The following is a 22,761-nucleotide window of genomic DNA, read 5'->3' as shown; positions in this document are numbered from 1 at the left end:
TGGGGTGAATTAGATTATTTGAACAGAAACAGTTTTGTACCTGGGTTAATTTTCAGCTGATTCAGCAAATGCAGGGAGTGAATGGGATCCATTTAAATTGACTGTAAAGCTCTGTCCTGGAGATCTGTATTTTGTGCAGCTTTTACTGCCTCTGGTGAGTCACACTCATGTGTCTGCATAGGGAAGTATCAGAGGCATTTATGTGGACCCTTGGGATTTGTGGGCAAGCAGCCTCACCTTGGAGAGCATGTGGAGGAAGTTGAAAGTTTAGGAAGATATGGTTGGCACAGGATGAAGCAGAGATGAGAACTCAGCAATGAGGAGTTAAGTAGAGTTTTCAGGATGAAGACCAGAAGCAAAATTGCAAAATGAAGGAGCCAAAAAAAAATTTGGAAAAGGCTGAATCTCATCATCACGAGACAGCAGTGCAGAAATTGTACAAGTGGCTTACTGCCTGCCTCAACTGTCGTAGCAGAAACACCAGTGCTACTTTTCCTGGGTGCTCACTTCTCAGTGTTTACCCTTAATTCATCGATGTACTCAGTTACCTATGACACTGTGCAATAAAGGGGACACAAGAGGGGAGGGCACTGCTTTCTTTCAGCAGGTAGCAGCTCCTTCAGGATTTATACCCAGTGAATGCATAACTATTCCTTATGGTGTATGGCTCCTTGGGATTTCCTTTTACAGCTCCTCTGCCCATGGATCATATTGAAAAGATGGCTGCAGAGTGTATGAAGGACCTGAATGAAGAGGAAGATGCAGATGATGAAGACTTGGAGAAAGATACAGACCTGTTGGTATGCATAACTGTTAGCAAAGAGTTTTAGTGTGTATTTTTTTGTATTTTTAAACAGAACTGCATTTAGCAAAAATGTTAACTTTGTGAGAAGCTAAAATATTGCAAAAGTACCATTAGATGCAAGTCTTTGCAGGATCCATCCCCCTGCACAGCAGAGTAAGAGAGTTTCCTAACATTTATATGTGTGGGGGTCTTAGAGAAGTGAGGGAAGAGCAGGAATCCCATTCCCTGTCAGCCGATGAAGGACAGCCAGGGACTGTCTCCTTAAAGTGATGTCTGCCACCATTTTGCTACTGCTTCAAGCAGTGCTTGGCCTGAGAGAACACCTCAAGAAAGTCTTTGTTGTTTCAATGATTCATCTAACTGGCAGGGTTTAGGGAAGGAGTGTTAAGCAGTGGTTTTGACTGCCGTTGCTAGTAGAGGCTTTTTGGAAATTTGAAATTTAGGTTTGCATAATCTTTGTAAAAGTACTTCTCTGAACTTCTCCAGCTTCAGATCTCCAGCCACGAACTTGTGTGGTGATCCTGGGGCTGCAGTGTGGCTTTTCAGTGGTATCTGAAACCAGTTTAAATTAAATAATAAAAAATAAAATTGAATTTAATAAAGACTGGAATAGAAGATCTTCAGACTCTTCACTTGGGTTCAAGATCCATCCAAAGCTTTTGGCACTTTAGACTGGATTTTATTTTTGTCCTTTGAGGACAGAGAAAATTTTGAGAAAAAGCCTTTTGTTGGCTCTTACTTTTACCTTAGGCAGAGTTGCAAGAAGTTCTAGGGGAAGAAGGTGAGGCAGGAAGCTGTGAGGATGAAATGACAGCAACAGAGCCATCCCCTACCGAACCAGAAGCTGAACGACCTGAACTGCAATCACAGGTAGGAATGAGCTTCGTGTTTCTGACAGTTTTGTTGCATCACTGTTGTCACCTGGCTTGTGTGAGGCTCGTTGTCAAGAATCTAGGGAGGTCTTGTCTTCCAAGGACGAAAAACCTACACTATTGCTGTTTCCTCCAGGGAAAGCAGTGTTGTATGGGTGCAGGTGATCCTTCTGCATTATTCCAAGGATGAATTCCCATATTAGCATAGAACTGAAGAGGTAAACAATTGGAGACAAGAATGTCTTGTCCCTCATTATACATAGGAGCATGCAGAGCGTACTGCAGGCTTCCCGAGTTGGTATCTTCTGCCTAAGAGTATTGAGCAGTGTGCTGAAATTGTGAGACATGATATAACTCAATAGTTTTGGATTTTTTCTCGGTAGCATTATCTGTCTCGGCTTAATTTGTCAGTCCTCATGTAGTCAAATCCTTTATTAAGTCATGGCATGTTTCTGTTGTGTGCCACAGATTCCAGTGCCTTGTACACTGGGTCCATTAGTAAATGGGATCGAGAGGTTTCTATAGAGATAATGGCAATAATTACATCAGGAGCCATCTGCAGGGTCTCTGTGGCTGTGGAGAGTTTGTGAGTAGCTGCTCATGACTTTGCTTAGGCTGCTTTTGTCACTGAACTAATTCCAGGCTGTAGGAGGAGGAAAAAGAGCCCTTGTTGTAAAACCAGGTTGAAGCCCAGAAGGGAGCAAACTAGCATGGTTTAAAAATAAGAAAAGAATAAGTCAAGATTTGTGCCAAAATACCTCTTCACACCCTCTGTTTTGTGGGGTTTGAGAGGCTTTAGTGTTCTCCTCACCTACTCACCGACCACATGGCTCCAATTACTCTGTGAGTGAGAGTTTCCCAAGTCTCCCCACCCTTTCTTCTCTGTGAGGCTTTTGAGAGAGCCCAGAGGTGGATGCAGGGCCCGGTAGCACAGCACAAACGCTCCTCTGTTTTAGGGGCTGTTCCTTCCTGCACTCAGTTCACAGCAGGGTGTGTGTGTGTGTAGAAGAGGAGTATTTGCTTTTCAGTGCAAAACTGGTGGGAAAACTCGTCTAGCTGGATGAAATAAGTTTTCTTGATTTGTTTTATTGTTTTTTCTGAGACCTCCTCACTTCCTGCTGTTACCAGTGAGCTACAACGGACACTTGAGGGCAGAATTGCTGACTACAGGACCGCGATTTCTAACGCCAAGGAGTCGGGGGAGAGCGCCAAAATACGGCGGTACGAGAGAGGCCTGAAGGTGAGTTGGGATCACCAGGATGTGAGTGAGGGTGGGTAAAGTCAGCTCTCTGAAGTCTGTTCTTCCCAGCTGGCTGAGTTTGTTGACAGGGCAGTGAAATTTTCATGTGCTGCCTGGTGTTACTTTAAAAACATTTGTTGTTACTGACTACCCACCTGATAGAGCAGACACACAGATAAGGTGTGGCTTCAGCTGCCTTTTGAACTTTGTTTCTGTTGAATGTGGCAGGTGGTAGCTGGAGGCAGGGTTTGGGTACCTGCTGAAGTTAAACCCACCTGCCTGGATCTGAATTTGACCTGTGGTGACTGCTCAGTGTTACCTTAAAGCAAAGTTTAGGAGTTTTCCTAGCACATACACATTGCAGTTCATCACTGCTGCCTTCCCTTAGGTACTAACCTTCCACTCACTTCTGTCAGACAGAGGGAGGTGGTGCCTTTCCCTGAGTGTGCTGGCTGTGCTGGAAAAGGAATAGAGCAGGATTTTTGATGAAGGCAATTAAGAACTGCAGCAAAGAGCAGTCTCTCCAGCCTCTCGTGGTTCCAGGCAGGTGGCGTGCTTGCAGTGAGCTGCAGTGCTTGTTCACTGCTGGGCAGGGCCTTTCTCTCCCCATTGCTTTCAGCAGCTCTCCTGCATCACCTCAGGCAGCAGCAAAGCGTTAAAGCTCAGGGCTGTGCACTGGGGCAGGATGTAATGGCTCACTGGCTACCAGGTGTCTTGGGGTACAAAGGGAACAATTGAGGCGAAACTCGGGAAAGAAAAAGCACAAGAAAGATGTCTCTGTGTGTCCACTGCCTGCCAGCCCTGACAGGAATGTACACAAAACCACCTGGCCTTTCTGAGAGCCACAGGAATGAGTAAACCAGCTATTCTATCCAGTCATGAGCTTAGTGCACTGTGCCACTTCCTTTATTTTTCAGGGTAGGGAGTTTCCCTGTGCCTAAGCAGTGTAACTGAGGATAATAGCTACTGCATTAGCAAAATTACATGTCAAAAATGGTGTGGAGTTTTTCCTTATATGTAGTGCTTGGAACTGTGAACTTTAATTTCGGTCTGTCACCCCCGTGTGGAGAAGAGGGACCTGCCTGTGGGTTGCTGCTCTGAACCCAATCTCACATGCAGTCATTTCACAGTATCTCTGCCACTGTTACTCAATAGGTCAAACAATGCCGTGACTAAAAAAAAAAATAGCAGTGATTCTGGCACTGAGATTTTATTGTTGTTGTCTTTCTGTGCTTCCATTTCAGTTTCTTTGGAAGATTAAAGAAGTAAAACTTTTGTTTTGACTTGAAGTGCATGGTGGTCTTTTGTCTGAACCTCAAATTAAATTAAAAAAATAAAAATACTGAGGAAGGTAATACTTGGGGAGGAGGAGGGGTTTTAAAAAAATGAGCAGCTGTTAACCCAAGTTAAGAGAGGGTGAGCTCCTTACCATAGATGGTGAGCTGAAGCTCCATTCCTTTATTAGTATTTAATGGTTTTTTTTTCATTGCATTAAAACAGGTTTGCAGACCCCTTCCTTCTCTGGATCCATGTAGGCAGTGACATTTCAGAATAGCATATTTTACTACATTTTAAAGATGCACAAAATCCATCTACAGTTGGTATAAATGGCTTCCTTGGTGACGTTCTTTGACAAAGCTGAGGGGATCACATCAGCTCTCCAATAATTCTGGGTGCTGAGGTACCTGCAGTTATGTGGTTTGAGTAACAAGGCCTTTGCACTGTGCTGCACCACTGTGGTGGTGTGTGTGACAGTCTGTCATGTATAAGGGCATGAATTTGTCTTTTAGTGATTTTATGCTAGTAACATGTTTGATGAAAATGCCTGTTGACTCTGTTGTTCCTTCTGTGCCAGACACTGGAAACCATGCTGGCTGCAGTGAAGAAAGGCAAAAAAATCAATGAGGAAGAAATGCCACCTCCTGTTGCAACAGGAAAGAGTTCTTCTTACGTACCTCAAGCCACGGGAGTGGAGCTGGAGAATTCAGGAGATTCACCAGCGAATAAAGCTGACTCTGCTGCAGATGATGAGCAGAAGGCTTCTCCTGAGGCAAGGGAGCATTTGGAATCAGAGTCTCTGCAAGGTCGTGCTGCTGCTGTTCCTACTGTGGAAGCAGGTACTGTGATCTGAGAGGAGAAGCAGTTGCAGCCCTGTTTTAATGTTGCATCTTCCCTGATGTTTGTGTTGAGTGTGGCAAAGCACTGTTTCTGTTGGAACTTCCCTGCTGAATGTCTCAGAGCTGTCCACGGAATGCTGAGTTTCTGGCAGTGGAATGAGTTATTGCTTTAGAGCTCTTCTGTGCACTGGATCAGTATCCTTAACTTCTCCTGTGCCTCAGTTTCTCCTTCGTTATTTGACATGTGGAATTCCAGCCTTTAAAGAGTTTTGAGATACTGACTTAAAGACCTAATATTTTTTTTCTTTCAATTGGGAAAAATGGAATTGTTATGTTAGATGGGACTTCTGGAGACTGGAGGAAAAAGGATATTTGTAAGATGGCTGTTGTGACAGCAAAAGGGGACAAATGTGGGTTTGCATAGATGGATGTAGCAAGGGATGCAAATCTTGCGTGCTCTGTGTCAGTCTCAGCATTGTCTCATTCTCCCAGATCCCCAGCACAGCAGCACACGAGCAATCCTACTTATGAGACAGAAGGAGTATAAATTAGCAGCTCTAAAAGCCAAGCAGCAAGGGGACCTGGAGAAAGCAAAGGAATACATGAAGGCAGGCAAGGTATGCACTCAAGAAATCCCAAATGTTGAACATACCCTGTGCTGTACCCACATGAATTAAATGTCACATACTTACTGTGGCAGCTGGCAGGTCTTGGACAGACCAGAATAAACCTTTTGTTTTTTATTGTGTTAGAAATTTAATGTGGTGTTGGAAGCTTTGGACAGTGGGCAGCCAATAGACCTTCAGAATATGCCTCCATCTCCTCAGGGTAAGGCTTGTCTTCAGGAAACCCTTTCAGTAGTCTCTGTGCTGTAATGGAATGATTCTGCATTTGGTTGCAAAGCTATTAAAAGAACTGGAGATTGTTTAGGAGTGAGGCTCACTGCATGTTCACACTCTAATCAAGACCAGTGAAGAGAAATGAGGTATCATTACTTACATTGCAGTTACTCTCTGCGAATCACAAGTTCAAACGAGTTTTGATGTCTGATATTCTGGGTTTTTGTAAGTGTAGATTATAGCAGCCAGTATTTGAAGTGGAAGGGAAAGAAGGATAATGGCACATTCTTTAAATTTACTGTAATATTTGATGGTGTTATGTGCTTCAACTAAAGTTTGTAACGTTCATATTAACAGATTGCAGTGCAATAAAGTCTAATTTTTAAAGCAAGTTATCAATATGAAAGATACCTCAGTCCTAGTAAGAGAGAGTTTGGTGGTTTTTTTTAAGTAGATGCAGTATCCCTAGCAATAATTAATGCTTGGTGGCCCAGTCTTTTAAAGAATTTACTTTAGTAGATTATTTTATTCTGAGACACTAAATAACAGATTATTTCAGTAAATCATGAGAGTCGTGACTCAAGTTACTGATCACTAAATGGCATTGCAGACAAACCTCACCCAGGGCATAAACTTGCCTTAAAAAGTGCAAGATTTTTGCAGCAAATCAATCTTGTACATCATCTTGTACATCATCTTGTAGTTTTCTGTTACGCAATACCAGAATCTGGAATTTCTGAATAGATTATATGAGTTTCTTCCCTTTTCCAGCACATCTTTTGTTACTAGAATATTTTAGTCAATTAGCAGACTTGTTCACTCTTTCCATCTGCCAAGATACCAAGTTATATTTTGGGGAGAGAATTCTTAGAATACTTTAACTACTTTTACTTGTTTTCCCCCCCCTCAAGCAGCCCTAACCAAAATTAAATCAGCATTTGAGATTTTCTCTTATAAAGCGTGTTCTGTGGGTAATGGGAACCTTAGACTTAGCTGGCCATGGAGGTACTGTGTGGAAGCCAGAAAGCTTTCAGGAAGAGGATATGATTTCTGAGTGACATGCAGCAGTAATCGCTGTGTATGGAACACGTTGTGAAACTTCCTGCTTTCCCTGCTTTGCAGATCTTGAAAGCTTAGGACATGTACAAGATGCATCCAGGCAAAAAGTACCATCTCGGGTGGGAAGTTCCCAGGATCTTGCAACGCCTGAACCTCAGACCCAAGAAGCTTCAGGTAGGACTTTTGCATTTCTCTAGTAAATAATGAAAATAGCACAGCTGGGAAGCACTTTAAGGTCTGACCTCTCCCACTGAACTGCAGCAGGAGTGAGTAAACCTGGCTAATGTTCCTGAGTATTGTTTGCTGCTGATCCAGTCTACTTTTGTTCTGGATCAGTGATGGAAGTAAAAGTTAATAAACTTTCTTTATAACAGCAGTGGTCGTAGTGAAACTTTCCAGTGATGTTCTCTGAAGAAGGTGAGGAAGGGGAGGAGGCAGGCAGCCTGTGTGTTTTGAAATCTTCGTGATGTGGCATTTAATTGTCTGTGTGGTTTGCAGAGTCCCTGCAGCAGCCCAGGACAGTGCTGGAAGCGTTGCAGCAGCGGCTGGAGAAGTACAGGGCAGCAGCAGCTCAGGCTAAAGCCGGCGGGGACGATCGGAAGGCCAGGATGCACGACAGGATAGCCAAGGTAAAACTAAAGTGTGGCTCTTTGCATCCAGCAAAGCCATTTGAATTAGTTCTCTTGCTGAAGACTTTTTCAAGGCTGAAATAATATGTGTATTGCCTGTCTGTTTGAAAAGAGGTCCAGTGGGGAAGCTGGAAAGCATTCGGAGGAAGAAATAGAGACAATGGACATATTGTAGTAAAATACTGAGTCTTGTGCGGTGTTTATGCTGGTTAAATACAGATGATTGCTAATTCACAGTCAGCTCTATTTTATGTCTTACTGAGTGCCTTTGATTGCAGCAATACCAGGATGCCATAAGAGCCCATAAGGCAGGGAGAAAAGTGAATTTTTCTGAGCTACCTGTTCCTCCTGGTAAGTGTGAATGTAAAACATCCTAATCCCCAAACTTTTGTGCACCTGCTAGGCTTTGAAGGGGCTATGCAGGTATTGCCTGCTCATCCTGTGGAGCAGCTCCACCTTTTTCTCAGTGAGTAGCTGGCCTTGCTGTTTGATGGTATTATGAGATTCTTTTTATTAATGTGCTCCCAAACACTGACACTAGTGAATATTCCTGCATATTGGCAGCCTGATTGACAGTATGGGAACTTAAAACTGGCACTATTTGAAAAGTTCAACAACTTCACCATAGGCAGGTGCTAAAAATGTTACTTGTCTATCTTCTGTGTCAGCCCTCCTAGAGGAAAGACTAAATTTGGCTTATATTGGCTTCTTAGTTTTGCTGGAAAGAGGTTTTTAGAAGTGAAAAAATTTTCCTGATGTCCCCCATTTTGCTGATTCCTATCAGGAGCCTCAGAGTTTGATATCTAATGAACATCCCCTTGTAACACCTTTTAACATCAAATCGGTATGGCAGCTCTCCTGGCTGTAAAAAGCACCTGCAGAGATGAAGCAAATCATGCCCATGGTCACACTGAGACAGTGGCAAAGGCAGCAGCTGAGCCTGTTTCTTGAGACACTGTGTCCTGTTTACCTTCTTCAGAACACAGAGTGCTCTGTCTGGAAAAGTTTGGGCAAGGTCATCTGTGAATACTCTGCCTCTCATTTGCATGATACCATTTCTCCCATAGAAACATCTTTCCTTTCATCTTGGGCCTGATGTGTTCTTGTGAAGGATAAGTTTATACTGCAAAGCAGTGCCTGGATTTTAAGTTAGAGCATAGAGAGTACCTTGTGGTGTTTTTGTCACTGTCGAATGTGGCAGTGGCAAGCACTGCAGTGGTAGTTGAGTAGGCACTACCAGCTCTGTCAGGTCATGTGTGGCTTTGAAGGTTTCCTGCTTTGAAGCTGTCCCTGAAAGGCAGTTTAGCATCCCTTTTTGCAGAATGTGGTCCCTTTCCTTGGTAAATACCAGTTTCTGTAAGAGTGAGGTACTCCATATTTATTCCTCTGGAAACAGGGAGAACTGCTCAGTGTCCTTGCACATCAGCTGTGCTTTTCAGCCATCATTTAGGGGCCATGTGGTTTACACTGAATACAATTATCAGGCAATCACTGAAACCACCAGTGAATTATCCTGGGATGGCAGTGCTCTCCATGGCATCTGGCTGGTGATGAGTACCAGCCTTGGACTCCCTGGAAACAGAAATGCTGCTGAGCAATGGATCAAATGTCACACAGGGCAGCAGCACAGCATTCTCTCTTCTGCCTGCCTGAGTACCTCAAACTTGTGCTGTAGCAGCCATCTCTAGGTTTAGAAGCAGTTTAGTCACTGTTTCTTAGCACTTCTTATGGGACTGGCAGCAAGAATACTTGCTATATATTAAATGAGAGAAGTCTTAACAGACATTTTATAGTAGTGGCTCTGGATTTCTGTTCTCTGAAGCTGACACTAAACTGGTCATGTGGCAGTGAGAGTTTTGTCTTCCATCATCAAGCCTTCCTCCCACACTTAAAAGGATATCAAAACAATGAAGAGCATTATTCTTCATACACTTCTCATTTAACTCCTCTGATTCTGCCTTAGTTTGCTACCTCTGCATTGCAGTACCTTTACAGCAGAGGCTGAGTGTGTAACAACCCAGCTGCCAGCAGTGGATTGTGTATTACTCTGGGGGTAACACTGGTTTTCTGCTGGGCTGTGTGCCTGCTAAAGTGAGGCAGCAGTGAGAGGGGAAAAAATGAGACTAAATTCTCTGCTGGTTCTGGGGGCATCCCTACTACTGAGGTCTTGAGGTTGTGGGGTTGCTGGGCTGGCTGCCAGTTGCTCAGCTTGGGAAACTGCTCAGTTATTGCATCATTTTACTATCATCCACTTAAGCTGGGTGTCTGTGAGAGATCTCATCTTAAGCCACCACCATCAAGCCAGACTTGATCTAGCAAGGCTTTTTGGCCTTGGCCTCAGTCTAGTTAGACTGAATACTAAAATACACTAGCTAATAGGTATTTGGATAGAAACAGCTTCACAGTAAACAAGTAATATGGAAGACATACCATAGGGCTTATGCAACTCTCTCTTCTGTGTTCCTTTCCTTCACAGGATTTCCCCCTCTTCCTGGTGTTGCAGCAACAGATGGTGGCAGCACAATTGCTGCTGTCCTGGAGAGTGCCAGCAAGCTGGCAAACATGGAGGAGAATGATGAAGAGGAGGAGGTAAGTGTTGCCTGGTAGGATGTGTAAAAGTTCAATTGCCATCTCTTACGTCATGCAGAGATGAGGCCATTGGATTTCCAGGTAAGGTTACTGAGGTGAAATACATTTCCCAAAAGTCTGAGGAGTACAGGATCTCAGCAGTAGTTTTAGTTTTGTTTATAGAGTAGGAGAGACAGATGAGATGTTACTACAGTCAGTACCACAGAGTCTGTGAGTGCAGGGTTTGGCTGTTTCATAGCTGTGTTGTATGTAGATTTTATTTTCAAAGCAAACACTTGAGATCCTCACCACTCCTTTACATTGTTCTGAAGTACTTAAATCCATACTTTTATCCTGCATCCCAGTAGCTTCCTATGTTTGTTCTTTCCCAGGATGTTCAACTCTTACTGCTTTTTGTCAGGCTGCACCAGCATTTAGACTTTGGTTTGACTTCTGTTTCTCTCTGGATTTGCTTGCTGATTGATTGTGCTTTCAACTCGAGTAGCTTTTAATGGAGAGAATTCCTGGATGATATTTTTTCTGCACGCCTCTGCTTTTTTAAAAATCACTGCCTTGTTGAACATTCTTTTTATTCCATCTATGGCTTGCGTAGGTCAGCTACCTGCTGGCCTGGCATGGCTCATAAACCTCCAGAAGTTAAAATTTGCTGTCTGGAATGCAATGCTCCCCTCAAAAGGGATACCCAAAGGCTGATACAGTGATAACCATGGTTGGTGATGCTTGAGATGCCTCAACCCTGGAATAGATTTTATGCATTTAATATGCATTTCTTCTTGTTTTGCTAGAACGAGCCTCTTCCCCAGGCCCCAGTTGCCAAGAAGCCAACTCAGGTTGTTAAGCCAACTCCAGTTCCATCTGCTGCAGCTCGGGAGAGCTCTCCTGAGCACCTGAAACGAGCTGCATCACCCTCCACCCTGGACAAGGCAGAGTCACTGGATCATCTCCCTCCAGCTGGTGAGTGAAGGGATCACCTTTCCCAGTGCTCCACATGCAAGTTGTTTGCTCTGGTTTGGTGAAGACTTTATAATTTAGGTGTGAGCCTGTGAATGTGTTACAGATTTCCTCTGACAGGAGCCTCAATATGTGTGTGCTGGAGGGCAGACCCAGACCAGCCATGCAGCTTTATTTCACAGGGACAGCATGTATAATTATAAAGCTGATTAGGTTTTTTAATTCATTTTGATGTTACAAGATTCATAATGTTTTAACTCTGCTCACAGCTGAACTCTCCATATACCATCATTAAAGGGGACGGGTTGCCAGTGTGAATTATTCATTGATCTGATGGAGTTCCCTACATCACACAGAGTTCTCTGCCTGGTGCTTCACCCAGGGATCTCAGGCTGGCAGTGCAGGCAGGGCTTCATCAATCTTTACTCTTGCTAAGGCCACTGAGCAGTACAAGATGAAGTGTAAGATAGCAAGGGACAGGCACCACCTCACAGTGTGGTTTGGGCACACACAGGCAGTGCTCAGGCTCTCGCTGATGCCTTGACTGTACTGCCATCCTCCTTCCCTTCTGCCCTGGGTAGTTCCCTCAGGATGAAGTAGAACTGACTGGCTGACTGATGCACTAACCTGGTACAATGTAAAGCAACCTTACTGGTATGGTTGTCCTTAATGTTTTGGCAAGGAAAGAAAAGACTCAAGCATTAATAAGAAATTAAGAGAACAAGGGGTTACAAAGAAGCAGAGGTGATAGGTCTGAGTGAGCCTGCACATTGGTTCATTGGGGTTCTTTTCTGAAAAATCAAGGGAGAGGAAGGAAATTACTCCAGAGGATGCTCAGAATATTTGCTGTTTTTTAGAAGTTAACATGGAGAGCTGAAAGTTTGGATTCATCTTCTCCCTTGGACCAGTCAGCTGTGCTGGAGTCTGTCTCAAGCCTGCAAATTAGGGGCTGTAATAACTCTTGTGACACTTGTGAAGTGCTGTGAGATTTTTTTTTTGATGAAGGATGCTATTCTAGAAGGAAGCTTGTTTCTTTTTTATTGCTCAAAATTGAAAGTGGCCAAGAAACAGTGGAGTGCAGTAAGGAAATGTCCTGATTTGACATCTGTACTTTCACTGATCTTTACCTGGCTGTGAATGGAATAGGGTAAACCTGTGTCAGGGGCATCAGCAGTGTCACATGAGTGAGTGTTTCTGTACAACTGTTTTTCAGCTAGGGAACAGCTGGAATTTCTGGAGAACAGGAAGAAGCAATACCTGAAGGCAGCCATCAAAGCAAAGAGGGAAAACAACCTCGAACAGGCAAAGACATATCTCAGAACAGCCAAGGGCCTTGACCTAAAGATTGAGCAGGCAAAATCTGGCAAAACTGTTGATATTTCCAAGGTTAGTAGGACTGGTAATATTCTGCTTTGTTTCATATTCTTGGACATCTAAGTGCTTACTTTTCCCTATAAGGGCTCTGAAATGTGTTCTTGTGTTGCAGCTGCCATCACCTCCTACAGATGATGAGGGTGATTTTATCTTTGTACACCATGAAGATGTCAGGCTGTCTCAGAAAGCAGATGAAGTTTATGCACAGCTTGTAAAATTGCTGAAGGACCAACATGAGGTGACCATTTTATACTTTTTAGAAATGTTTTGGAGTTTCTTTTGTACATTTCTCTGGGGTTTATTAATGCTATAATCCCATCATTGTTCCAGTGGGGTCTTTTTTTTTTTTTTACTTTTAAAATTCTTTTGATATTGCATGTCCTAAAATGGAGAATTTTCAGAGTTGGATTCTATGGATAGTTAAAGCCAGAGGGTGTGCTTGAAGACTTGGGACTAGCAAATTATCACTCTTAAATATGAGTACTCAAGTTTGAAAAATGTACCTGAATATTAAGACTGGGCCTAAGTGAACATCATATCTACAGATCGGGTGATTAACAAGTCATAGGGAGAACGGCTCAAAGAGATGCTGTGCTTTGGACTTGAGGAATGGGGTGGTGAATGTTCTTGAGTGACTCAGGAAAATGCCTGGTTTTTCTTAGATTAGGTTACCATCAACCTCAGAACTGTGCCAGTCATGAGTCTGTGTGTGAGGATCACAGAATGAATCTGTTTGGTTTTGTTTGTGTTGACAGAGGTGTTTGCAGTACTCCAAGCAATTCATGCATCTGGGAAACGTAGCAGAAACAACTCGGTAAGACTCCGTGCCTGCTTTCAGTCATCCACCAAAGTGGGTATTTCAGGTTTGAGTCTGCCTGGCCCCCTAAAAATGTCCCCACATTGCTCCCAGCCCTGGCTGAGCATTGATTGCTCTGTGCTCTGTTTGATTTCCAGCACGTGTGGGTTTTTTACTGGGTTTTTTTACCTTTTTCTGTAGGTTTGAGAAACTGGCACAAGGATGTAAAAAGGATATGGAGATCCTACAGCTTGCACGAGCACAAGGAATGGATCCTCCAAGCCATCACTTTGAGGAAAGAACCTTTAAAATGATAAGGTGTGGAAAAACAAAAGTATTTCTCAGGCTGGAATGACTTTCCTGGTCTTTTGCCCTTGTTTAGGGAATTTTGGGCTTCAGCAAACTTGGGCTTGCTGAAGCCCAAAATTCCCTAAACAAACTTGGGTTTGCTGAAGGATTAGGCTCAGCATTCCTGAAAGGATGCTCTCAACAACTTAAATACAAAGAAGTTGTTCTCTATCTTCTCTTGCTGATTCTTTTGTTTTTAAAATGCCTCCAGCTTCCCCTCTTATATTCTGTTTCTTCAGCCATTCCTCCTTCCTCTGTGTTTCTCCCTCAATCCTGTTGCCTCCTGGGCTTTGTTCCTGGCCGCAGAGATATTTTTAGCTCTGTTTGTGCTCTTCTCTTGCTCTGCTGTATGTTGTGGAGATGATCTCTGCAGGAGCTCACTGCTGAAAAAGCTCTGACAAATAGCCATGGCATCCTGGTCTGGCAGTGGATCAGCTGATGGTGGGATGAACGTGCTTTTTTGTCTTTCTCTTTTCACAGGATATTTTCTGATCTCAACAGCACAGAAATGCACCTTCTTATTGTCAGAGGGATGAACCTACCAGCCCCACCAGGTGTGTACTCAAAAGGGCTTGTGAGCTTTTTCCTCTGAGTAGGTAAGGAAAGTAATGGGGAACTAAATTTCTCTATCTTGAAGGCCGCTTTAGAAGCCAGCACGCATTAAAACAAAGTAACCACGTCTTGGGCTCAAGCCAGCACGCATTAAAACAAAGTAACCACGTCTTGGGCTCGTGCCCCCCCACAAAAAACTTGAAACAGTATTTTAAAAAAAGCAGACAGGTGAATTAAGGGAATCTGGGTTCCATCTGGACAGAGAGAAGAACTTTAAATTTTCCTGGGTTCACTCATAACTGGGTCATAGTTAAGGTTTCATTTTTACCTCCTATTTTGTTACAAGTGCGTGCCTATGAGTTGCACCACTTTGGTGTGTTTTGACCCTTCAATAGACAGGGTTTTCTCCTGCCAGTGTTACTGCTTTTAGCCCCTTGTTCCTGGGAGCTTGTAAACCACCTGTGCTAGATGTCCTAGGACTAACAACATAAAAAACCCCAGGTGTTTTCCCTTGGATGCCAACTTTCCATGGGTTTTGGTTTGATGGATGGGTTTTTCAGTTGTCAAGAGGCAGGTCATGAGTCCTGCTGTAAAACAGTTGGATGCTCTTGAGAATCCTGCTCAACATGACAGCTGCAATGACAGTTTCTGTACTGGCTGTTTGGATTGGCTGGTTGTTGTCTCACCCAGGTGTGTCACCAAGAGATTTGGATGCGTTTGTGAAGTTTGAATTTCAGTACCCGAGTGCGGTGAGTGTGTCGTGGCTCTTCTGCCCCTCAGTCTGTCCCCCCTGCCACTGCATGAGCTTGTGAGGGCTCCAAGGAAAGGGAGAACATTTCTAGAAATCCTGCCTGGACCTGCTTTTAAAGCAGATTTATTTTTCTGAGAAGCAGAGCTGCTGAGCATGTTGGCTGCAGGTTTGAGCTTTGCACCTTTCTGTCGATGCTCTACACACCTTACCCTTGGCAGGGTGGTGTCTGCAGGTTCTGTGTCAGTGCTAAGCCATGCCTACCTCTCCCCCCTGAAGACACAGTCAGGCTCTTTCCAGTGTTGGCAAAATGTGTCAAAGTTCATTTCTTTCAGGGATTCAAACACACCCAGCACCAGGGCACACAAAGTTATTGCCAAGGGCCACCTTAGGTGTGATCTCCCTAAGTGCTCTTCCCTTAAAAAACCAAGCTTTAAAGGCATTGCATTTGAGCCTCTCTTACAATTGTAGAAATGGATTGAAAGGGTTGATCTTTGTCATCAAATAAATGGTGATTTAATTAGGAAATATATCTATATCTGGAGACAGGACTTGGGCCATGCAAGTTTCTCGCCCTAATTAACACTTGTGTGCATGTGCATGTATGTATGTGTATGTATATAAAAATATGTATACACATATGTATTGCTTCTTTCCTTGGAATTCCCCAGTGTCATCCTGTTCCTCTCACCTTTAAAAGCAGTCTCTGGTCTGAAAAATACTCAAACCTGAGAGTTAGAAGGGCTTCTGAGGAGAGACTGACTGGTCTCTTACTGTCAGTAGAAATCCTGGGGCTTTGCTGCTCTCTCTGTAGGGCAAAGCCAGACCTTGCTCTTGCAGGACGGTTACTTAGCCCTGGGAGAGTGCAGAGCCTAGGTTTCAACTTCCCAATAAATTTTGCAGTAATTCCACTAAAATTAATTCAGTTACCTGTGGGAAATTGGTGATGGTCAGACCAGGTTTGTGTTTAGGTTTGAGTGACTCTAGGCCTTAATGAAAGAGTAACACAATTAGAGTGGCTGAAACCAGAGCTGATCTCTATGAATAATTTTCTGGGGAATGAATAAGAATCAGCATAGTTCCTTTTAATCTATTTTCTGTTGTTTAAAGAAGAGCCAGACCTTTACTCCTTAGCCAACAGTCAAATAAATATACCACCCTTCTCCTTTATAGCTGAAATCAGTTTTGCAAAGTAGCTGCAATAATCAGGCCGCATTGTCCTTGTTCATTCCACCGAGATTTAGTTTGTACTCTGCTTTAGGTTAGAAGTTAATTCATTTTGGTGGCAGATTGATTGTCAGGGAAAATAATAGTAGGGCAATTCCCTGAATGATTTGTGATGAATTCCTTGTGTAGCTCATTATTCCAGCTAATGCAGGAGGAACAGAATTACTGTGTCGTGGAAGGTGCACAGTTTGTCATGGAGTTTAACAGCCCCAGTCAGTAACTTATGATGATTGGATTGAATTGACTGTGACTGTGTAGCTTATCTATGGCTCTCATATTTAATGTAATGTTTTGGCTTATTCTTTCTGCAGTATTATCCTTGTTACCACAGTGCAATCCAAGTATTTTAGTCTTGAACGTACCATGACTCTTCTTATTTAGATAACCCCTAAAACCTTACGTTTCTGGTATAGGCATAAAATAGAGCTGGCAATAAAAATGGTCACTAGTCTGTTTTCAAACAATACCTGACAGTTTTATCCGTTTTATGTCATGTCTATCTCTTTTTTTTTTTTTTTTTTTTTTTTTGATAGGAGCAACCTCAAAAGAGTAAAACACCTGTAATTAACAATAACAATTGTCCAGGTGAGTTCTTTTTTCTGGAACAGCAGGAAAGATGTTGCACCTTGGGAATCCCTGGACAGTATAGGCTGGTGTCAGACTGTGAACCAGGCCAGAGATCCTCCCACCACCTTTTTTCTTCTTTCTTATGAAAGGCTTTGTTGGGGAGTGAAGTCCAGCTGCATTGGCAATTTCTTCCCCCTCATACCAATATTAATGGTAGCTATTATGTCATGAATTAAACCAGTATTAATTATATTATCCAAAACACCCCTTCCCAGTCATTCCAGCCTTAACTCTGCTTTTTCTTTAATATTTTGTACCTTTTTTCTTAGCCACAAACCCTGTTTACTTGCTGAATGACCTAAACTCTCTAGTTTTAGCTCTCCATGTTATCTTGCTGTCAGCTCACAAAGGCTTGGTTTTCCTGGAGTTTGGTTTCTGTCCCTGTAAGGTGAGGATGACATGAACTGTGGCACAGGGACACACCCTGGGCCTGACTGAAAAACCCTCCTGAGGAGGATTCCTGCGGGCCAAACTGAGATAAAAGAGTTCTGAGTAGGTGCATGGAACAGAGCCCTGCGCCCCATTTGACTCACAGCTTTCTTCCCCTGTCCTTTATTTCACTTGCAGAGTACAACCAGCTGTTCAAGCTGAACATCAACCGGAACCACCGAGGCTTCCGGCGCGCAATTCGGTCCAAAGGAATTAAATTTGAAGTGTTTCACAAAGGGTGAGTCCACAGTTTGCTTCTCTGCTAACAGCTGAAAAGAGTGTTGGAGCTGAAGTTTATGAAGCACAATCTCTAGCCAGCACTGAAGAGTTGTCTGGTACTCATGTCTGAGAGCTTTCAAAATGTGCCTGAGCTCTGTAGCTTCCCCTCTGGGGGTGAAGAAAGGCACAAATTCAGTGAAGTTGTTTCAGATCAGTTGAAGGAGTGTTAAAGGAGTTGGTGTGTGTTAAAGGAGTTGGTGGGACTGAGAAAGCAGTGATTTACTTCAAGTTGTTTTGATTCTTACCCAGTTTGGTTTCAGTCATCAGGACTAGAAAATTTAAATATTCTGTGGAATAACTGTAAAATAATGAAGTGAAGTGGCAGCAAAATATGAAGAGCAGGAAAGCAGGTGGCAGGTGATGGCAGAACTAGAGTTATGTTCTTGTACTTGCATTCACTGGATCTTGCAATACTTCCTGAGCACTGCTGGCAGCTGCCTTGAGAGAGACAGACTGCCCTCATCTCAGGGAGCAGGATCACAAGATGAATGTTAACAATGTTCAGGGAGATCATCCTCAGATCAGGCTGGTAACTGAGTTTTTCAGAATAGGAGTGGCCTGTATTCCCTCATCCCTGGTTAGTTGTGATCCAAGACTGTGATGGGATGCCAGATAACCTGGTTTTTGTCTGGTGGCTCTTTGTCCTATTCCTTGTTGCTATTACTGGGCTGTGCAGAAATTGTCCATAGGTTTTCTGAGATGGTTTTCAAGTTGCAGATGCTTCAGTTTGTGACCTGAAGTCCCACTGTTTTACTCCAGACCATCCGTTGGCACCTCTCTCTATTGAAGCAAAAGTTGATTTTCTTTTTTTGTTTCTGTCAGTCCTGACTGCTCTGTGTTTTTGCACAGAGCTGTGCAAAAGCTCAGAAGGGTTTGCATTTATTTAAAATAGGGTTTTTATCACCTTTTCCCAGCCATCTCTGTGGGAGAAAGGAGAGGATGAAGTGATCCAGGCTCTTTTCTTAAGACTGTCTGCTCCCTGTCTTTTCTAAGACGACAAATGAATAATACTTTCAGAAGTGCTGTTGTGGATGTTGTAGCTTTGGGGCCTCTGATAGCTCCTTGACCATCTCCCAAGAATTATTTTTGCTCAGTGAGCAAAGGAGACTTGTTTCAGGTCATATATATTAAACTTCAGTTTAACAACACTTTCAAGTGAAAACTCAGCAATGTATTTTTCCAAAGGAAAAGTCTCTTCTTGAGCCTCTCCTAAAAGCTTCTGAAGATGAAAGGGGATTTCCCCAGAGCTGTTTCTGAAGCCATAGCCTAGAGCAAGTTCTCAGTCTTCACAGCAGCCCCCTGGAACTGAGCAGGGATGAACTAGTATTTATTGTTTCTTGAGTTACAAAATGGAAAAATGCTTGAAAAAATTCAGCAGGAATTGCTGATTCTTTGAAGTTTATGAGCAGAGTGCCCCACATGCTGCAGTACAGTTATATAACCCGTCATTTTAAGGTGCTTGTGAAGTGAAGGAAGTATTCCAACATGTGAGCTAAGAAACTCTGAACTTTCCTAAGTTATTCTGAGAGTCTGCTGTGGCCTCACTGATTGAGAGTCTATGATGTGATCATGAGGCTCCATTAACAGTCTTTGAGTTTCCATTGAATATGTCAAGTCTTGCTTGACAGTACCTCTTAATGATAGTAGGAAGAAGGGTGGATGTTTTGGGGTTGTGGGGGACGGGGTTTTTTACTTTTGTTGGTTTGGTTGCTTGTTTTTTCTGAAATAGAGTGGGTAAAAAAGGAAGCTTCTGAAATATTGGAACATTTCCAAGAAAACACAGCAGGTATGGCCAAGTTATCTTTTTTAACTCCAGACTCCCTAGAGTTTAGTTGTTTATCAAACCTTTTGGAGACTGGTTCGGGGAGATACTTGGATGCTGTGCTTTGAGCTGAACAGTTCTGTGGAATTAGGGTGGTTTAGTCTTGGCTGTTGCCTTTTGGAGGAGTGAGTTTGGGTAAGGGTTGTAACACCTCTCTCTGTGCAGGTAAAGATTGACTTATTGCTGATTAAACTGTTCAACACAAGCGACTACAGCGGGAAGTTGCTTGTTTTCCTCACAGGATAAAAATGCTTCTGTGCTTAATTCCAGCACACTGGAAATCCTAAAATTATAGTTTTTGACTGTTAAAACTACCAGTATGTAGGTGAATCAAAACAATAGCTGAAATGTTCTTATTTACTGAAATTGTTTTGATTTATCAAGACGAAACAGAATGATTCATGTGACTTTTTCCTAAAAGTAGTCTGCCAAAAGCAACAGGTGCCTGTGAAATGTTTGTTTTGCTGGGAGATGCAACTTCCTTGGGAATTCCTTCAGCCTGTTCTGTTAAACAGCCCCAAGCAGAGGATGGCCCTGTCCTGGCCAGGGGACCTCCCTTCCTGTCACCCTGGGCAGGGACAGAAGCTGCTGCCACTCCAAGTGCTGATTTAGTTGGTTGTTTTTCTTCACTGCTGTCCTCATCTTTACCTTGGTTGCAAAAGAATAATTAACAAATGAGTACTTTCTTATCTTGTTCCTTGTAGTCTGTTTTTTAAGGGTTGGCCTTCTGGCACTGTGGTGTGCAGGGTTCTAGGAGCATGTCCTGACCAGCCCTCTCTGGATGTGGGGATGGAGCAAATAGTGATGACCTCTGGGCTTGTTTTCTCTTCAGTGTTCTGACAATCTTTATCCCTTTGCTTTGGCACAGATCCTTTTTCAGAAGTGACAAACACGTGGGAACAGCACACTTGAAGCTGGACAAGCTGGAATCAGAATGTGAAGTTAGAGAGATCATCGAGGTAGGTTTTTGGGATGAGGTGTTTCTTCTGCTCAGTATTTCAACCCAAAGGGGAAATGAGTATCTGGAGCACGTAAATGTGTGAGTGCAGTCAAGTTTTGTATCAGGTGAATTTGATAACCTGCCTGGGTTGTGGGGGACCTGCTCTGCTGAATTCCAGTCCAAGGAAGTGCTTGGCTGTGACACTGCAGTCACCTGCAGGGATCTCTGCCACCCTCAGGCCATGGGCAGATACAGTCACAGTTGCCTGAGGCTCTGTAGTTTAACATTATAATCCCTATTTGTCCTAACTGCTCTTTCTGTGATTATTTCAGATTTTTGATGGCAGAAAGCCCACTGGAGGGAAACTGGAGGTAAAAGTGAGACTCAGGGAGCCCCTCAGTGGTCAAGATCTTCAAACAGTTACAGAAAATTGGCTGGTCCTTGAACGTTAGTTCTGTCTGAGGTATGAACACTGTGTCCAGAGGTGGTCTGGGCAGGACTTGACAGGGCTACAGATAAACTCTGCTTGAATAATTGAATAAAGGTCAGTGTTGGCATTGACCTAATTACACTGCTCTGACTTCAGTAGCATTCCTCTTTATATTTGTGGTGGGGAGTTGACACCATTTCATAAATGAGGTTACAGAATCTCTGATTAGTTTCTATCTCCAAAGATGCTGTTTCACAATCACTTGAAATACAGGGACAGCTCCTGCTGTCACCTTTACTAAGAATATTATTTAGAAAATAAGTGATAAGTAATCCTTCTTCCTTTGCTTGATCTCCTGAAGCCTCTGTGCTCCCTCTTCCTTAGCATATGGTTTCACTTTACATTTCTAAATGGTAGTTAAGCAAATATTCATCAACTTTAGAGTGACATCACCTGTTTGGAAGCAAAGATGTGGCAAGTGGTATCAGATTGTAGAGACTGAGGTCTCATTTCAATACCAGAGTCACCATTTGGGTATCGAAGGGCCCGTTTTAGTGGTTTCCTCCCAGCCAAGGAGGTCAGGAGGTCCCGTGAGCTCCAGTCAGGCTGAGGGACACGTTTGACCATACCTGAAATAACAACTTGGCCTCATGCCCAAGCACTTTCCACCACTGGAGCTTAATAATTTTGCTCCATTGATTTTTCCTTGTTGACCATCCAGAACCTTGGTGTCAGCATTTTCCATATAATGCCTCCTTGAACTGTGAACATCTGTTCTGTTCTGCGGCAAGGAATTCTGATGGGTTTGTTTGTGTTGTTTTCCCCAGATCCGCAGGAATGCTGGAAGTCGTGGGCTGAGCGAAGGCAGGAAGATGCTGCTAAGCTGCAAGCACCAAAGATGTTAAATGAATGCACTACTGAACCTAATGTCTATTTTGATAACAGCCATAGTGCTTATTAATAACTCCAAGGCAAACGGGAGGCTCTGGGAATGCGCTGCTGCAGGGCTTGGGACCGGTCTACCCAAAATAGACAGAATTGCCTTAATGTGGGACTACTGATGTAGCACCAGGACGAATGTTACATTAACTATGCAGAGTGCTGTGGGAAAGGTTTAGCCCTTTGAAAATTCCCTGTGGCAGTGCCAGAGCTTTTCGGTTAAGTCACAGGTAGGACCTTCACCAGAATTCCTATTCCAAGTGTCTGAGCAGCCGGCGTGGTTCAGTGAACAGTCTGCTCCTGCTTTGTCTGTCCTCTCCTATCCAGGCCTATTTGGTCTGGGGTCTTTTTTTGTTTCCTAAATCGGAGGAGAGCTCTCAGGCAGCAGTTCAGGGGTGCCAGCCCCTCCTCTGTGCACACCCTTGGCACATGAGGTTCCGAGGGCTGTCCCTTTCTGAAGGAAAGGCCCCAGGGCTCCCCAGCAGGTTGGTGTTTACAGACCTCTGTTTTTGTTCTGGCTCCCAGCTGTGTGCCGTGCTTGCTGCACCGCTTGTCCAGCGCAGAAGGGTACTGTGCCTTCATCCTTTATGGTGTTGGGGTTTTAATGTAAAAAGAAAGAAAGAAGTACACTAGACTCTGCTGCTTCCCAAATGTTCCTTGTATTTTTACAAAAATAGGCTTTTACAATTCTTCCAGGTGATGGGGAAAATAGTCTCACTTTGTCCTTTAAGAAAACTGGATTGTGACTTATTTTCAGGAATGCTTTTTGATCAGCAGCATACAAGAAAGAGTACTAAATCTGTTCATGTTTTTAAACCTCTGTGAGCTAACAGAAACCAGGGATCTCCAAGGGCAGGATGTGCCTGTGCCAGGGATGGGCAGGCTGGGAGACAGAACAGAGTCCAGACAGGTCAAATCTGCCTCTGTCTTCCTGAGCAGATGAAGACAATACAGTGTTTAGTTTTTAATTTCAATAAATTTAATATACAAAACTACATGTTGAAAATAAAAATATAATATGCAGTTTTTTGCAGTGTTAACTAACTGAATTTTAAAAGTACAATTTTTTTCTAAACAAGTACTCATTTCTTAACAACATGGTAATTAAGGTCATTTCAAAGGCTATGGTTGAAGCAGACATGTCAGTCA

The 22,761-nt window shown here is 43.3% G+C and overlaps 1 protein-coding gene across 3 annotated transcripts in view; it reads left to right on the top strand.

The window, feature by feature from the left end:
- The window catches only part of CC2D1B (coiled-coil and C2 domain containing 1B), a 27,920-nt gene extending 5,285 nt beyond the window's left edge, over positions 1–22,635 (top strand). The window contains exons 3-24 of one of the 3 annotated variants that reach the window (XM_068198757.1): positions 691–800; positions 1,556–1,675; positions 2,780–2,917; positions 4,773–5,034; positions 5,527–5,651; positions 5,787–5,862; positions 6,996–7,106; positions 7,431–7,561; positions 7,840–7,912; positions 10,038–10,150; positions 10,936–11,104; positions 12,315–12,487; positions 12,588–12,713; positions 13,231–13,289; positions 13,473–13,589; positions 14,100–14,173; positions 14,862–14,920; positions 16,680–16,731; positions 17,341–17,440; positions 20,172–20,262; positions 20,576–20,706; positions 21,501–22,635. In XM_068198757.1, coding sequence (XP_068054858.1) covers positions 691–800; positions 1,556–1,675; positions 2,780–2,917; positions 4,773–5,034; positions 5,527–5,651; positions 5,787–5,862; positions 6,996–7,106; positions 7,431–7,561; positions 7,840–7,912; positions 10,038–10,150; positions 10,936–11,104; positions 12,315–12,487; positions 12,588–12,713; positions 13,231–13,289; positions 13,473–13,589; positions 14,100–14,173; positions 14,862–14,920; positions 16,680–16,731; positions 17,341–17,440; positions 20,172–20,262; positions 20,576–20,695 — 2,399 coding nt within the window. In that variant the 3' untranslated portion in view covers positions 20,696–20,706; positions 21,501–22,635. Of the gene's footprint in view, positions 1–690; positions 801–1,555; positions 1,676–2,779; positions 2,918–4,772; positions 5,035–5,526; positions 5,652–5,786; positions 5,863–6,995; positions 7,107–7,430; positions 7,562–7,839; positions 7,913–10,037; positions 10,157–10,935; positions 11,105–12,314; positions 12,488–12,587; positions 12,714–13,230; positions 13,290–13,472; positions 13,590–14,099; positions 14,174–14,861; positions 14,921–16,679; positions 16,732–17,340; positions 17,444–20,171; positions 20,263–20,575; positions 20,707–21,500 lie in introns of those variants that run through there. The other 2 variants (XM_068198756.1, XM_068198759.1) reach the window with 2 other exon arrangements.
- Positions 22,636–22,761: the final 126 nt, after the last annotated feature.

This window comes from Anomalospiza imberbis, chromosome 9 (genome assembly GCF_031753505.1).
Source record: "Anomalospiza imberbis isolate Cuckoo-Finch-1a 21T00152 chromosome 9, ASM3175350v1, whole genome shotgun sequence".
NCBI classification, from domain to species: Eukaryota; Metazoa; Chordata; class Aves; order Passeriformes; family Viduidae; genus Anomalospiza; species Anomalospiza imberbis.
This window is presented reverse-complemented; position numbering and strand designations above follow the sequence as displayed.